Consider the following 18,546-nt stretch of genomic DNA (forward strand, 5'->3'; position numbering starts at 1 on the left):
ATTAATTTAATAATCTGCCACAAATCAGAACCTGAGAGCTCTGGCTAGAAAGGAGCAAGTGATTTAGGTAGAATACTGTAAAACTGTAACTGCACATGATTTTTAATTCAACGGATGGGTTGACAGACAGAGAGATAAATCTTAAACGAATGGATGTATTTTCTTTTAGTTTAAGTTTTTAATTACAAATTCTATTATTTCCACATTCCTAGAACATTACATTTTAATTCTCCATTTTCTTCCTGCTGAGGACAAGCACTACTATGGAGTGGGTAATTCTCCAACTGCTTAAAATTGTTCTTGAGAGTCAGTAGCAGAATCAGGAATTCCATGCCATGGTGGCTGCTTTCAGTTCTGGACAAGTGACTGTCTCACACACTAAACCATGGAAAACATCATTCATGGGCTAGCTAAGATGAGCTGCACAGTGGAATGGGAATTCCATGAAATTCCAGAATGACAGATTCTATACATGTGATTGGGTCACAAGCATCTGAAGGTTTCACCTCATCTACAGAATGACTCCTCTGTGCCTTAAGCTGCAAGATCACTGGTCTCTAAGTTTATGCTACTTCAGGTATAATGACAGTGGAATTATTGTTTTTATTTACTATATTTTGGTTAGTTAGATGTCCCAAACAGAAGAGAGAACTTCTTTTTGTGTGTGTGTTGGGGGGGGGGGGAATGCTTTTTATTTATTGTTTTAAATTAAATTTCTTTTAACTATCTTTCTCTAAGACTGAATTAGGAGGAATAAAATCTATGGAACAAATTCTGCTAAAACACAGAGTAGAGGCCGGGTCAACTCTCAGGAGTTGTGATGGGGAGGCCATGAGCCAAACCCAAGGAGAACATGGGACCCACAGGGGATTCTCGGTTTCCTCCCAGGTCCAGGGATTCCTGCAAACTCATCAGGAGCGGGAACTGGCCATGGTGGACGGCAGCCATGCCCCCTGTGGGAGCCCCACTCACAGTCAGAAGCACAGAGAAGCCACAAGCCAGGGCCCTGATATCAATCAGCTTGGGCTAGCACATGGGCCAGCGGAACTGGATCTTCCCGGGTGTGATGTGTCTATTCCACCACGGCAGGGCCTCCGCAGACCCTGCCTCTTCAGGCAGCAGTTCTGGAAGGTTGCTGTCCAAATTCTACACACAGACGCCGTTGTGGTTTTTCAGTCACTAAGTCATGCCCAACTTGTTGCAACCCCATGGACTGCAGCGCATGAGGCTTTCCTGCACTTCACTATCTCTGTGAGCTTGCTCAAACATTGAGTCAGTGATGCCATCCAACCATCTCATCTTCTGTCACCCTCTTCTGCCCTCAGTACTTCCCAGCATCAAGATATTTTCCAATGAGTCAGCTCCTTTACATCGGGTGGCCAAAGTATTGGAGCCGCAGCTTCAGCGTCAGTCCTTCCAATGAATATTCAAGGTCTATTTCCTTCAGGATTGACAGATGCCTTAGTATGTGTTGTAGACTGACAACATAATTGCATGACAGAACAAAAGCTTTGCCAGCTTGTTTCTAGTGGAGTGACTATTCTGAACCCTGCCCTGGGATGAATGGAATCCTTCCATCCTTCAGCCCCCACACCTGCTGCCGCATCCAGGCATCTGGAAAGGAGCCCCGGGCCGGTGTATTTCAGAGATGGGGTCTCCCCATGGATAGGGTTTTGCATTGTCCAGGTGAGCTCTCTGCACTGCACCTTGTCTCTGATGTTGCAATGATCATGGCCTGCAACGTGACAAACCGCACCACCTTTCAGGGGTGACTTCACTGAGCGATGGACACAGAGTGTCAGAGGTCAGTCAGCAGCCTGAACATCCAGTGAATGCACAGACCGAATGCTTCTTCCAAGACAATCTGTGTTAGAGTCTCCTACAATTACCTAGACTCATGCAATTTCAGAAGGAAATTCTGTGGTTTGGGAACTGAATCCAGTTCCCCTGGACCCACAGACACGTGCTCCTCCAGGAGACCCATTGGGCACCCTGGCTGCCAGGTGACAGGGTGTCCTGGTCTGGGCAGACCTAGAGCCTGCATCTCTCATTGTGGAGGTTGGGTGTTCACAGGAACTGAACAAGTGTGCCTCCTGTCACAAGGCCCCTCTCTCACACTCTCAACACACACACACATTTCCCACACCCCAGAATCCCCTATTTTAAGGTCACCTTTTCACTGTGCCAGTTTGTATCAGGACAAATACTAAATATTGGTTCGGGGATTGGAAGTGAATACATTCACACATTTTTACAAAATCTGCACACCAAGTTTTTCAGCCTCTGTATTTGCTTTGTGATTACTGGCACTCATTGCTGAAAATAAAATAAGAAGCATTACAACTATGCTGTACCTGCAGGAGACTGAAAATGCAGTCTGCTTCATTCTGCCAGCTCCACCAGCAGCTCCAGCTGGGGGGCTAAAGGCCTATTTGGTGGTGACTTTTAAAGCCAGTTCACAAACTTCCACCTGAGTGTTAATAAATGGTCATGAGATTTCAGATGGATCAGATCCCCTTCTGTGCGGGAAACAGGCTAACGGCTGAGCAGGAAACACTGATCATGCATTTAAATCTCTAGATCTGACATACTCATGAGGGACACACTGGAGTTCCCACAAATGAGACTTTTTTCTCTTAATGAGCAATTTTGGGGGGTATCCTTGAGTATCTTTGTGGAAATCAGAGAAACTATAGTGTTGTAGTAGGTGCCTGAATCTTTGCAATGATCGGCAGGTGGGGTGTGATGAGCTGGACGACATTCAGGGCCCTTAGTAACACCAACAACCAAGACTGGTCCCTTTGCCTCAGAATACATTTGTATCAAGTCTCTATTTGGCACACTCTGAAAGTGAAAGCGTTGGTCACTTAGTTTCGTGTCCGACTCTGCAACCCCATGGACTGCAGCCCACCAAGCTCTGTCTGTGGGATTTCCCAGGCAAGAATCAATACTCAACTCAAATATGTCCTTTATTTTAGGTTTCCCTGCAGAAGGAGACTCTGCCTCTAGGACCATCTGTTTACAATACCATATGGCAAGGGTTGTTTTGTCTTAAACGCAGAGAATGGAAATAGTTTTTCTTACCTCTTCTTCCCCACCTTTAGTCTGAGTTCTAGAGCCGGGTGCTGGCCTCTGCACCACCTCTGAGCCCTGCCTGATCCAGAGGGGCATCTCTGCAAGGATATGGATGCCTTCCACATCTTGTTGCCACAGTCCCTGACCCTCAGCACCACAGGGCCACGCAGAGCCCCCTGAGGACCGCCTGCCCCCTGCTCTGCATCTCTGCAGCTGTCCCCAGTTCTGTGGGGTGACTTGCTCCTGCAATGACCGACTCAAGTCTGTTTCTGTGGGTTTGGAGACACCTCTGCTCATGAAAGTCCCCCCGCCCCCAATACGGGAAGCATTTTGTGTGGATCGCTCCCCTGCCACTCGTTAATCTCAACTTTTTATTAAAGATAGTGGGTTTTTATCTTATTTATTCCTTTGATTATAAATTCCTCATAGAAAAGTTTGGCACACTCTGAAAAATTCCTTACACACACTCTGAGTATAAATTCCTTATAGGAAGTTCCTATGAACTTCCTACCCTATGCAGTGTTTCTTGAGGAGTTAAATGAACATCACTAGACAACATTCAGAAATACAGACAGAAGTGCCTGTGGCTGGGGAGAATGCTGCACTGTTCACTTCCGAGCCACCAACAGCACAGATGTAAGCTGTGGAGTTAGCACTGAGTGCTCCAAATCGTTTACCTCCCCTGACTATCACACAGCCTAAATTTTAGACAGAAGATCAGTTTTATACCAGGATCAAGGAGGGTGGGGTTAATCTTTCTCCTCTAATATCTTTTTGCTGCAATACAAGCATTGTCATAACCAGTTGTTTTATTAAAAATCTGTGCATGGATGTGTCACAAAACACAAGGTACTTGAAGCCTTTCTGGTTTTATTCTCTAATACGCTCAAGTCGTGTCCAACTCTTTGCGACCCCGTGGACTGTAGCCCACCAGGCTCCTCCATCCATAGGATTCTCCAGGCAAGAATACTGGGGTGGGTTGCCATTTCTTTCTCCAGGGGATCTTCCCAACCCAGGGATCGAACCCAGGTCTCCTGCATTGCAGGCAGATGCTTTAACCTCTGAGCCACCAGGGAAGCTCAGCTATGGAAAAGCAGGGTCTACAATATCATTCTGAATCATGTCATCTATTAATAGCTATTTCAGCCACTCAGATGTCACCATGATATCACATTACAAAAGAATTCATCTCCCCATCAAAGTGTATCAAAGGTCATCAAAGTACAGCAATGCAAACCTACCTCCAATAACAGCAAAATAATCAAATGAAAGAGAGATAATGTTCTTGGCGGAGGAAATGTCTCCGTCTATCACTGATATCTTGAGGGCTACAGACTAAAGAAGTAAGAGAGTGAAAGTCATGATGGGTTGTTATGTGTTGAAAAAGCTAAATGATATCAATGGTCTTAAAAGATTAATGTGGTTCCTGCAGTAGGAGACCTGGATTACAAATGGACAACCTGGTGGAGTCAGCATGTTCTCTGTTGAGTTCAATGCAAGCTACCACAGGGAAGATAAACAAGATAATTAAGGGAGCATGGGGACTGTAACGCTTCCCTGATGGATTATAAGCTACCTGATGCGTAGATACAGGGTCAGCCTTCTTGGCACTTAATTCTGCAGCCCAGGGAGATGCTGAGTGCTGCACAGCAGCTGGTGAATGAGAACACATCCTGGGCAATTCCCAGCCTGGCAAGACTCTGCTTGTAGCAGAGATGCTGCACTGATTAAGCAAGGGCAAACCCTTTAGAAAAATGCACTCTGATGCTCACAGGTAGCATTTTGCCTAAATTTTAGCTCTAATCATGGTTGCACACAGGGTTGCCAAGTTTTCCTTATTCTATCTTTCCTCAAAAGTTCTAGCTTAGAATTCTGGCAAGGGACCTCAAATACAGCACAGGTTCAGTTCTCAGATGTTGAACAAAGAAAATCATCCTTCATCTTCTTAAATCCAGCTCTCCTACTGTTAACAATCGTGAGACTCCCACTGTGACAGTGTCCATGCATGTGCCTGGCCATTTCTGCTGCCACGATCATAAGGAATCTGGCATGTTCTTTCCTGCTGGAAATCACTGGAAATAACCATTGTATCCCAGCTAGAAACAGGATGCCTGCTCCACGTGAAACAGAATCTCAAGCAAAGGAATTCTTTTGTTCTAGTAACTCTAAAAATAAACAAGATACTTCACCACAACTTGAAAAAATGCTCTTGCCAAAGTGTTTTGTATTATGATAGAGAAAGCATGCTGGGTATAGAATCAAAACAGCACAGAGTCCAATGGAGCCGCACACAAACATCTGCCAGGTGGCCAAACACTTCTTCAGGAAGTCTTCATCACATTCTTGGACAGATCCTACTTGTTGAAGAATAAATAAGGGAAAATATTTCCTATATTGAATCTGAAAACTATTTTTCTGTATGCACATCTGGTATTTCAAACCAATGAATGGAATTATGTATCACTAATGTCATTAGCAACCCTGGTCCTTGCCCTCAGCAGATGTGTTTAATGAATTTTCATTTTTAAATTTTTTCCCACCAACTGTTTTAAATATTTGAAAATAGCTATTAATTACCTCCTAACTTTTCTCCCAGCCAAACGGAAGATCACAAGTTTTCTAAACATTCCTCACATGTCATGGTTACCAGAACCTTCAACGCAAATGCATTTCAAGTCCTCAGCAGCTCACTTGACCTCACCGAACTGAAGTCTTCACCCCAGATATGGACCGGCTAGGTACACGGGACGAGAAAGAAACTGAAAGAAATAATACTGGTGCCTCAGCCATCTCTTAGCACCAATGAGCCTTCTGTTACCCAAAACACCTGGTCCTGTGTGTGCTACAACTTTATAATTTTCTCCTCATCATGTACATTTAAAGTTATTTTATTTTTCATTTTGAGTAAAATATCATACTAATTCCATTATTTTCTTATGTCTGCATGTGTACGTACTAAGTTGCTTCAGTCGTGTTTGATGGTTTCCGACTCTATGGATTATACCCCAGGCTCCACTATCCATGGGATTCTCTAAGCAAGAATACTGGAGTGGGTTGCCATGCCTTCCTCCAGGGGATCTTCCTGAGTCAGGGATTGAACTCACATCTTTTATGTCTCCTGCATTGGCAGGAGGGTTCTTTACCACAAGCACCACCTGAGAAGCCCTTCTTATGTCTAAAAAAAAATCTATTTGGCCCATCATTGATTTGAAGGGTTCCTGAATCTGTCATCAGATATTCATTTTCAGTCTCTCAGCTAGCATCGTTATGGTCTTTCCCTATCTGCGCATCTCCAGCACTGACAGCACTCTGTTCCCCACCTGCTCATCCTTCTCCCCAAGTTCCCCACTGTCTCTCACATGGTCTTCTGGGTCCTGTGGACATATATTCTTGCCAGGTTACATGATATTATCTACCCATCAGCAAGCCATGTTTTCAGGAAAAGAGCTATCCTCCATTGTCGTATTCTGTGTATTATGAATTCCAACCTGTAAAGTCTCACTGAGACTACGTTCACAACTTTCAAAATCTTTAGACTTCTTACCCATTCTTTACTCACTGGTTTAGAATCACACATGGCTATTCATCATTTCTCATCCTTTTCTAGGTGTGTGTTTTTTTGTTTTGTTTTTCTTTAAATATGCTCTGGCCTCCTCCAATTGCATTATTCTTCATATCCTGCATCCAGGTTCTACAACACTATCATTTTATACATTATAATCTTCACATTTTTCTTCCTCTGTCTTTCAGCTTAACTCCCTCTTCCAGAAGTATCTCAGTCATACTGCATCCCACCGAGGCCGTGCCTTTGAGTACCTCCATCCAGCCAACTGCGCACCTCATCCTTTCTGTGTCAAAGCCCTAACCTTCCATCAGAAGAATGCCACGAAACAGGTGAAGGTTTGCTTGCAATCAACAAGACTCAAGCCGGCTCCACGACGCAACAGTTACAAAAACTGAAGTTGCCACTGAAATTCCCTGTGGCCACTGCTGCCTTAGCATCCCAGGGTCACTGGAAGGACCAATAAGGCTTTTGTGAGCAGTGACCCACTAAGCAAATGAACATCGAGTTTACTTTCCATCTCAGGCTAAGAGCAGAGGTGGAATTTCTTGGATCACCTCATTCCTTTCTTTGCAGACATGCTTCACTGCAGCTGACAGAGAAAACCTACCCCAGCCACAGCAGCCTTAGGGAAGCACCACGCAACAGCCAATCTCATAACAGAAGCAGGAAAGCAGAGGACATCTCAGAAGCAGCACTGCCTCCCAGGAAGTACCACATAAATCCCAGGGAGCTGTCCTGGATGGCTGAGAACTACAGTGACTACGCTCAACAGGGGCCCCACACACAGGCCTTGTGTTAGAACAGCACAGATCCAAGTCCTGCGCTAATCTGAAGAAAGTCACTTCATGGAGAAGCATGAGAACCTTCTTCTCACATCAGTTACCTGTTCCTTGGTCTGCTGTTTTACTTTCATCCACTTCCTTCAGATTCCTGAGTGCTTCTTCAAATTCCCTCCAGTGGAGAGAACAGATTATTACTATTTAAATTCACTGGTCCTGGCTGAGTTCCTGAAGTCAGCCTTGCCCGCAGAGGTTCAGAAGCCTAAACTTCCCACTTCCACTGCATTGGAGTGGGTACAAAGCTATCAAGATCACAGGGACAGTTATAAAAGGGGCTTCCCTGGTGGCCCAGTGGCAAAGATTCTGCCCGGAATGCAGGGGCCACAGGAGATGTGGGTTTGATTCCTGGGTCAGAAAGATCCACTGGAGGAGGGCATGGCAACCCACTCCAGTATCCTTGCCTGGAGAACTCCATGGACAGAGGAGCCTGGTGGGCTACAGTCCCTGGGGTCGCAAAGAGTTCATGTTTTACTGATTACTTGCAGACATGACTAGACCAGAAGAAGCATTACAAGTGCTGCCCTTTAAGCTGCTTACTCAGCAATTTTCATACACTTAATTTTTTCAAAGGAAAAACTTCCAACCCAACTTTTAAAGGATTGTTGTTTTTTTTTTTTTTTTTTAATGTGGACCATTTTGGAAGTCTTTATTGAATTTGTTACAATATTGCTTCTGTTTTATGTTTTGTTTTTCTGGCCACAAGGCATGTGAGATCTTAGCTCTCTGACCAGGGATCCTACCAGCACCCCTGCACTGAAAGGTGAAGTCTTAACCACTGGATCGCCAGGGAAGCCCCTAGAGGGATGGTATGAAGAGGGAGGTGGGAGGGGGGTTCAGGATGGGGAACACGTGTACACCCATGGAGGATTCATGTTGATGTATGGCAAAACCAATACAATATTGTAAAGTAATTAGCCTCCAATTAAAATAAATAAATTTAAATTTAAAAAGTGATCATGTAGAAAATATTAATCCTCAGGGAAAAGAAGACCAAATTATTAATACTATGCACACTTTCTATTTTACATAATTCATTGCCCTTACACTGACGGACATTAATGGCACATTCACTTATTAATGTAATTTAAAACTTTTTAAAAAAAGATAACAAAGGAAAAGTGAAAGTCACACAGTTGTGTCTGATTCTTTACAACCCCGTGGACTGGAGCCTGCCAGGCTCCTCTGTCCATGGAATTATCCAGGGAAGAATACTGAAGTGGGTAGCCATTCCCTTTTCCAGGGGTCTTCCTGATCCAGAGATCCAACCAAGGTCACCTGCATTGCAGGCAGATTCTTTACTGTCTGAACCACCAGGGAAGCCCTATTTTAAACAATTAATTGTCCTTACATTGATGGACATTAATGGCACATTAACTTATTAATGTAATTTTAAAAATTTTAAGAAGATAAAATATATAACAAATTTAAAATTTATTTTTTGTGCATTCTATTTTTTTTTATTGTGTGTGTGTGTGTGTGTGTGTGTGTGTGTGTGTGTATGTGTGTGTGTGCATGTGTGCATTCTAAACCCATGAGGGCATTCGAGGGCAGTGCTACCTTCAGCACTCTATAAAATATTTTGTGTGTCATTTAAGGTGACATGTGACCTGCATTTATTGCTCAGATTTTTTAAAATCCCTTTAGATACTTAAGGAGGAAGTGATACTCTAAAGAGCAGTGTTAAAAGCCAGGTGGGATTTAGTTACTCTTGGTCAGAGCTTTCATGGCGAGAAGTACCAGGTTCTGTCTTGCTGATTTCCATCTTTGAGGTGTGTTCTGAACTGAACTGAACTGAACTGAGGTAAAGCAGCGCCCTTGGACAGTTTAACTCACCCAGACAGCGAGTCTCGGGGCCGCTCCAGAGCCCATTGGCTAAGCATTCTCTGACGTGGGATCCCACGAGCGTGTAGCCCGAGTTACACGTGAATATGGCTGTGGCACCGTAGACCGTCAGCGTTCCAATCTTGTTCCCATTTGGGGGAAAGGATAGGCTTCCGCACGAGATCACTAGAAGGAAAAGAGAAACAGAGTGAACTTTGTTGCAGGTCTGACACAGACTACTCTCTGTGTAAAAAAAACAACAAAATCTCAAGTCTTTATTATCATCGAGAACCCGGGGGTCAGGGGTGTCATCTCAGAGTGAGATGACCCATCACCTGGGAAGTTTAATTTCCCTTCTCTTGTATCCTTGGAATGAAAACTTGAAACTTTAAAGTGGAATCCAAAATAGAATAAGTCCCTTCCTTCACCCATTGCTATTTATTTTTTCATTCTCACAAGTAGCTAAACTTTTCTTTAAATACACAGTACACAAATATCTTAGCCTACAAGCAAGTCAGTCCAACGAGTTGGCTTTCTGTCCCCTTTTCTGCTTATACCAATTATAAAAATCACATCCCAGTTACTGGCATCCACATGGCTTAACAGGAACTGAGGCACGTGGTTAGTCTTCCCCAAAGTCATCAACTGGTATAAAATGTGTGGGATTAAACCCAGGATGCCCACTACAGTAGAAGCACTGAGTTCACTTTTTCTATCATGTACTATTTGTTGGGACCATGAGCTTCATAAAAATGCTGACTATATGGAACATGTACAGACTTTCTGAAAATTAAAAAAAATATAAAAACTAGACATTATAGACATAGGCACCCAGTTTACACGTGTGTTCCAGCATAATTATTGATCACTGACCACTTACAGCCACACGATCACTCCAGGTGGGGAGATGAATGCAATGGTCACTCTCATTACAGATACTTGTTGTACCACCTGACTCCTTGCACTTGCAAAATCCATCGATGTTTGAGCACACACACATACACACACACAAATCAGCAGAATCTCAGGGGAGGTGGGAATCAGAAAGTCATCAAGGCAAACTGCTCATTAGAGGCTTAAATCTGATTTAACAGGTGAGAATGAAAGTGTCTGAAAAGCTCTTCTAAGAGGAGTGATGAAAGTTTCCTGCCGCATTAAGTGAGTTTTTATGTGCAAAGGGCTTGGGGCAAAGCTGCCAAGTAGCTAAAAATGACTGAGTCCTCGTTAACAGTGAACTGATAAGAGGCAGTAAAAGGAAAAGAGCAAGAACACACATGCTGGCTGCAGGCCACCCGGGGCCCACTCAGCTTTGCCAGTTACGAGCTCGGTGACACCGCCAACCTCTCGGTCTCTGAGCCCTGCTGGTTCACCTCTGAAGGTTGGCGCCAGCTGCGGACAGGTAGGGCTGTGCACTGAGCTCAGTGAGAGGATGGCAGGTGGGGGCCACTAAAGCAGCGCCCTGCGCCTGGCCGGGGCTGGGCCGGTGCTAAGAGTGAAGGACACCTTCAGGCCTATTTGGGGAACTGGTTCCAAAATCTGAAAACCTTTACTGAAAATTCAAGCGAAGACAATTTTACTGTTTAGACCAATCTTTTGAATTATGCTGATTTTACTCCAAGACCCAAAGCCCTGGTTCTGTTTCAAACAGACATGCAGACACAGTCTGGAAATGCGTGCTCTGGGGACAGTGCTCATCAGAAATCTGGAAAGGTCAGCTCTGGAGTATTTCCTGATGAGAACATTATCGTTGTTGAGAGAGCTGTGAGGACTTCTTAGTTTCTGGGATTGCTACACTCTTACAGGGTCATACCTTACGCATTCAGTAATACTGCTAATGAGTTCACTCTTCCACATGTCCATGGGTTTGGGTCAGATTTAGATTTTTTTACAATTAATTATAGTCTTCTCATTATGCCTTTTCTCAAACATGGTATGAACTTCACCTTGAGCTATGATATTTAAAGATCCTCTTGTAGCCACTCAGGATAGCTGGACTATGTTTTGAAACCTCAGTGTTAGTAAGAAGGGAGGTCTGAGCACACCTCCTCTTGGAGGTCCTGATGCAATAGTGGACCAGCAGAAAGGAGGGTGGTTTCCACATCTGTTCTATTTTTTAGCCTCTGTTAAAAATATCCTGGTGATGAAATTATTTTAGGCTTGTCCTCTACTAAGCTTCACTAGACTATAAATAAGAACTACTGGGACAAAGCATTAGCTTTCCAGCAGCTGGATAATGGGGTCTCAGATGTGGAGATCTGGGTGGCAGAAAACCCGCCACATTAACGAGGTGGGCAGCACCAACCCAGAAGCCCCCTAACAGAAAGAGAGAATTCCTCTACCCTAGAAAACAGATGGAATCCTGTGTCAAATTTCCAAGGGGCAGCGTTATGTCCCTGCTCTTCTCTCCCATCACGCTTTCAAGGATGAAGTCAGTGACCCTCACATGGTGCACAGCCTCGGGCACAGAGCTTGGGCTCTTGTACCGTCCCTAGCAATAGGTAGCAGGGCTCCTTGGAGAAGAGCAGAGTCCATGTTTGGGTGAGGAAAACGCAGGAGGAGCATAAAACACCCTGCCTTTCTGAGGAAACACAGCTGATTTCAGAGATGTCAGAGGTTCAAGTGTAAAAGGCACGCCCCCTGGCCACAGGGTGACCAACCGAACAACAGATACTAACAAAGACACAAACAAAAAGGCCAGCAAAGATTTCTGTGGAAGCCAATGATTTTAGAAAAGGCCGCACATCCTCAAGGACGTTCAAAGGAGACGAATAACAAAGTGAGACAGAACAACTCCTGCACAACGCGGTGAGTCAGCGAACGCCCAACCATCTGCAGAGAATGTCTGTGGCCCGGATGCCTGGAGACGTCTTCAGGCCCAGGGCCTGGTGGTGGCTGTTCATGGACCGGACTCAGCATGAGACCCAGCGGATTAAAGTACCTCAATCAAGAGTCGGGAAAACAGACTTCTGAGAAATCAGAAAGAGGGAGGTAGAGATACAACTCATGGATGGCCAAAGCCCAGTCCTGTCTTCTTTTCACAAATGAGAGTGGAACTGGGCTGCCAATGGTTCAGTTTAAGAATCAGTGTGTTTTTCATCTTTTACTATTGTGAGTATGTAAATATTACTGACTAAATACCATTGTCTTACGATGGGTCAATAGAATTCTATATCATTAGAACCACCATTTAATAGAAAAATCTGTAATCACTTTTTATTATTTTTTAATTATTATTTTTTTACTTTATAATATTGTATTGGTTTTGCCATACATCAACATGAATCTGCAAATCCAGATGTATATAAATACAAATGCCCAGGTATTGCTTTTTTTTTCTGGAGCCCTAGATGTGTTTCTAAAGAGCAGTCAGTTTTAAAAACAACTGGACTATATGATGATCTTTTACTTTTATCTAGTTTGTTTCATTTTTTCTATTTAATATTCAGTGCTACCATTTCATTTAGTTTATGTTCTCTAATTTCTCCATCTCTTTTATTGTTGTTCTTTCTCAAACCTTTATCAAGTGTGTAGAAAAGCTTTTGTATACATATACATATATAGTATGTATAATAGATATATTTTAGAAAATTTAAGAATTATTGCCTAGCTAAAAAAAAATGACATTTAATTCCACTTGGTTGACTTAGTATGAATAGAATGCTTGATTTCTAATCTATATTCATTCAAAACTTTGATATAGTTTCATGTATTTTGGCATCTAGTATTACAATTAAAATTTTATAAATTTATTATCTTAGTGATTAAAAAAAAGATTTAAACAAGGCTTAAAACTTCTAATCCAAGTCTGAGACTATAAAGAAATACAATGTTATTTTTAAAAAGGAAAGAAAAGAAAGAAATTAACATGTGATACAGTATTATTAATTGAAAGACAGATTTTGTTCCAATTTCACAAAATTTTACTTTAGTGTCCATTATTTGTTTTCATATCTTATTCAAGACTCCACATTGTATTTGATTGCACTGAGCAGCTTCAGCTGCATGCAACAAATTCTGGTAAATTCTCTTTTCATTTTTATTCTTTTACAAATATTTTCTAATTTTCCTTGTTATGGCTTCTTAGATACATTCATCATTTAAAAGTGGACATTTATCCAGTATACGGAATCTAGAAAAATGACACTTAAGAATTTACTTACAGGCAGCAGTGGAGAAACAGACATAGAGAACAGACTTATGGACGTGGGGAGAGGGGAGGGGAGGGCGAGATGTACGGAAAGAGTAACATGGAAGCTTCCACCGCCATATGTAAAATAGATAGCCAACGGCAATTTGCTGTATGTCTCAGGAAACTCAAACAGGGGCTCTGTATCAACCTAGAGGGGTGGGATGGGGAGGGAGATGGGAGGGAGGTTCAAAACAGAGGGGATATATGCACACCTATGGCTGATTCATGCTGAGGACTGACAGAAAACAACAAAATTCTGTAAAGCAATTATCCTTCAATAAAAAATGAATTTTAAAAAGTGGATATTTAATTTGCAAATACATGGGACTTAAAAATGTAATGATATTAATTTCTCATTTAAATGCTTTCTCCTCTGCAATCACCTTCTGTGTTTTTTTTAGTCTAACTTTATTGAGGCTTTTGATGGCTAAGTTGATCTCTCTTAGTAAATGTCACATTGTACTTGAAAATGTGACAGCTATTTGCAAATATCTTTTGGTATTCATTTCTAACACAATTCCACAGTGATAAGAGAACAGAGCCTACAATGATTTCAGTACCTTTAGAACATGACATTTTTGCACCTTGTTTTATGTCCCTTATGTCCCAGTGTCTCCTAGTTTACAGCCTATGGGAACTTGAATAGAATTTGTATCCTACTGCTGCGTGAAAATTGTATGAATCTTAATTATGTTGAGTTGGTTCATAGTGACTTTCAGTTCTACTATATTCTTCGACTTCTCTGTATATTCATTCCATTAATTTTTAAGAGGTTGATATTGAAACTCCAACTAAAAACCTTAATTTATCACTTAAAAATAACTGTAATATATAGGAGAATTATATGTAACTTTGTTATGTATTTTCTAAGTCTCCTGTAAATGTTATCATACTTACATAATTTAAAAAATAAAAAAGAGAAAAAGAGCAAAAGAATCAGTGTTTTTGTAAACACTCTTTTAGGTATTAATAGAAGACTAGGGACTTCCCTGGCGGTCCTGTGATTAAGACTCTGTGCTTCTACTGCAGGGGGTCTGGGTTAAATCCCTAGTCAGGGAACTAGGAGCCACATGCCATGCAGCAGGGTCAAAAAATCAAATTAAAAATAAGTAAATAAATAAATGGAAGGCTCTCCTTGTAAGTGTCCAGCATCCCAGAATGGTAATCTGAGCCTTAAGTATACAAGGCTGGGGTACAGAAGGCAGCCCCCTGTCCAGCACACCCCCCACCTTGGGGTCACAGGACAAACAAGGAGGATGGGAAACTGACGAGACTGGCTATCTGCAGGAGCTTTATGAGAACTCCTCACCCACGAGAGGTGAGCCAGCGCCTGTGCGCAGGTCCCTGTGTCCTGTGTGAAACTGACAGAGGATGTTGGCCGGGAAAGTCTGAAATAGCAGAAGGCAGAGGTCCCGACTCCTCCTCCACTCCCCTTCTGAGCTTAACGCCTGACTCTCGGAATCGCAGCCTGAGATTCCTGATGGAGGTCACGGGAAGGGGGGCACTCACTAATTCAGGTGTCTAACGTGGAGAACTTCAGCACCTTCAGTGACCGGGCAACCAGTCAGACCAGGACACCCTGGGGAATGGTGAGGGACCCATGAATAAATAAGCTTAGGGCAGGGCTGCTGTCCACTCTCACTCTGAGCTCCCGTAGGTCTGGACCCTTCCTGATCCACCTCCGTGATCCTGGTGAAGAGCATCAGTGGGCGCGTCATCACCATTTGTCCCATTCAGGTTCATAGACTGAATCAGAGTGACTATCACAGACAGTGAAGTGTTGTCTCTTTTGTCCTTTTCCCATTTTTATTCTGCTTTATTCTTGCTAAGCTGGGTATTTTATAAATTTGACACTGTTCTAACTGCTTGTTTTTGTGATGATAATTTCCTGTGAACAATCCTACTACAGATTGTATATTAAATATGTCTGAATCAAATAGAGCTCTGAACAATACTAATATTGTTTTATTTTTCTATTTATTCATATTTATTATGAAACCCACTCAGAAGCTTAACTGCTTATCTTGTACCTACGAGAATCATAATCTCCCTTTTCAAGACAGTTATTATTTGAGAACATAACATCCTTAGCATAAATGCATGAGCTCCCAAGATGCTAATTAGAAGGTTTGAATAGTCAGTGCATGGCGTAAGACTGATCTTTATAAACGCAGGCCTGGATTTGTTTTTGAGCTGATTTGAAGTATCTGAGTATTCTTTAATAATATTTCAATGTTTGTAAAATATGATTGTTCACAAAGAAAAGCTAACATTTAACACTTAAGGCAGCAGTCATATACTTAAGTATGTTGGATAAAAATATACATTCCTCATTGTAATGAAAATAAATGCCGTTTGGTTACACCACTAATGCAGAGGATGACAGATGACAGACCATTGAAACGCAGATGCCGCTGCCATCAGGGATGCAGGAGGGCCCGGGGGCCGGGACACACCTGTCACTCACCTCTGCACCTCGGCCTCTCCTCCCCCACACTCCACGTGCCGTTGGCGTGGCACTGCAGCAGCCTCCGGCCCTCCAGGTAGTACCCGGGACTACAGCTCAGCACCACCTGCGCTCCATACTCATTCAGGGACCCTGACACCAGCCTCCAAGTGACGTGTTCCGAGAGCTGGGCTTCGATGCCTGGGCAGGTGACCGCTGGAAAGAAACACACTTCATGTTGTCACATTTTTCTTTTTCTTTTTTTTTAGAGTAAAATAAATATGAATTTTATTTGTGTGTGAAGGTTTATCTGAACTTTTCAAGTGGTACAGTTCTTTATAGTCAAAATAGATGTAAATGAAATTCATAGTTTAGTTAGCAGGAATTCTTCATAGTAAATTTCAGTACTTTGTAACTATGACAGGAGGATTAGTCAATTTCAAAATAAAATTTCCAACTTCATCTTTTTACACATTATGGAATTATGGATACAATTAGGCATTTGTTAAGTGTCAGACCAGGCCTGCTCTCCATGGTGAGGGCCATGGTATGTGGAAAGATGCCCTCACCTGGCATTCCAGGCTTTCCCTACCACCCACAGAGCCACACAGAAGTGATCTTGGATGTCCAGTGCAGTCCACAGCCTCATGGTAAGTGCGCTGGGACATCCTGCAGTGAGATGACATGTGAAGGGATGAACCTCTTGCACAGTCTTGCGATTCTATGAAAGCGATCCTCAGGTCAATGGAGGCACAGACAGAACCTCTAACTTCTAATTTGTCCCCAACCTCTGAGAAACTTGAAAGAGTAGCTGACTAGTTGAAAAACCAGCTTCCAGCAAATTCGGAAAGTCAGATGCCCTCATTCCCTACTTCCCCATGTAATACACTCTGCATATTACTGGATTTATTAGCACACACAAAATTGAATGCACGTGCATTAATACTGTGAAGAAAAATGTTTTATGAGTTTTAAAGGAGAGAATCTATTCATGCCTTTAGGAAACAAACTAGAATTACAACAGCGACTTAGAAAAAGCAGTAGAGACAGCTGTAATAACAGCAGAAATAGCAGGAGTCCTAGCACAGCATTACTGGAGTGGAGTCAAGGGATTTATGGACATGCTGACAATACATGTAAAACTGGGTACGTGTAAGTACGTACATTTTCTGAAGAGTACAATAATACTTAAAATTAATTTTACAACATTAGAAACCAGAACTCTACTTCCCTAAATATGAAGTTACATCAGCTAGTAACAATCACAGACAGCTATCCACAAAGCTGACCTGATTGATTAATTTATTGAGCCTGTAAGAAGCAGCTAGAGATACCACAGGTTTTTTTTTTTTTCCCCCAGAATGCTATTAATAAATATCTTTTACTTCTAAATTCTATACAAGTTCCTTATAATTGACATACCCAAAATGTTACCAATATCCCATTTAATCTTCTTTTAATAACTTTACTATTACTATGTGCAAATAAACAGGAAAAAATAGGCCTTTTTGGTATAATTACATAAATAATATCAGCAAGGGTTAAAATATGAAAGGGCTTTTCTAATTTGAAAGTAACCCTCTGGACTTCCCTGGTGGTGCAGTGGGTGAGAACCTGCCTGCTGGTGCAGGGGCACAGGCTCGATCCCTGGTCTGGGAAGGTCCCACATGTCACCGAGCAACTGAGCCTGGTGGCCACACCTACTGAAGCCGGTGCCCTAGAGCCCAGGGCCACAGCCATTGCAGCCCACACGCCTGAGGGCCTGTGCTCTGCAATGGGAGCCCCCACAGGGAGGCCCACACACCGCAACTAAAAGGAGCCCCTGCCCACCACCGCTGGAAAGGCCCATGCACAGGAACAAAGACCCAGCACAGCCAGAACAATTAACTCAAAATTCCACGTGATCACCTCTTTTGCTTTGTAATTATCTGATTCTGGTTTAATTGTTTGCTCGCCTTTCTTTCTGTTAGGCTTTAAGCTTTTATTGTAAACAGTATGTCCTTCCATTGTTTTCTTTTTCCTTTTTTTTTTGAAAAAAGTAATCCTTAGATCGAGTTCTCATAGGTATTTTTTTAGATAAAACAATTATCTAAAATGTACATGCATATTCATGTGTTTTACCCAGTGATACAAATAATTTTTTTCCTAACCATATTACCTTTAGAATTCCAGGCATGATTGCCATTTCTGAAAAGACTTTAATGTCTTTAACTTAACAAATCCATAACTTAATTTCAATCCTACTGCACATTTCAAATAAAATCCACTTCATTTCCCCAAGACAGTGCTTCTAGAATTAACTTGATTGTTTTTAATTACTGAACAATCTTTTGTAAACTCTATTTTTGCCAAGAAGGATTCAGTGTTGGCGTGCACAATGGAACAGAAGCTTTCTTCCACTAATATTATCCATAGCAGTGGTTTCCAAATTCTACATGATCACCTCTTTTGCTTTGTAATTATCTGATTCTGGTTTAATTGTTTGCTTGCCTCTCTGTCTTTCTGCTAGGCTCTAACCTCTTTTATTGCAAACACTATGTCCGTCCATTGTTTTCTTTTTTTTTTTGAGATTAATGTCCGACTTAAAGCAAGTGCTGGTGACACCGAGTGT

The 18,546-nt window shown here is 42.3% G+C and overlaps 1 protein-coding gene across 1 annotated transcript in view; it reads right to left on the reverse strand.

Moving 5' to 3' along the window:
* The window catches only part of CSMD1 (CUB and Sushi multiple domains 1), a 1,658,099-nt gene that overhangs the window by 61,379 nt on the left and 1,578,174 nt on the right, over positions 1-18,546 (reverse strand). The window contains exons 51-52 of the mRNA XM_052661250.1: positions 15,957-16,151; positions 9,313-9,486 (exon numbers count right to left, since the gene is read on the reverse strand). Coding sequence (XP_052517210.1) covers positions 9,313-9,486; positions 15,957-16,151 — 369 coding nt within the window. The remainder of the gene's footprint in view (positions 1-9,312; positions 9,487-15,956; positions 16,152-18,546) is intronic.

Source organism: Budorcas taxicolor, chromosome 24 (genome assembly GCF_023091745.1).
Source record: "Budorcas taxicolor isolate Tak-1 chromosome 24, Takin1.1, whole genome shotgun sequence".
Taxonomy (NCBI): domain Eukaryota; kingdom Metazoa; phylum Chordata; class Mammalia; order Artiodactyla; family Bovidae; genus Budorcas; species Budorcas taxicolor.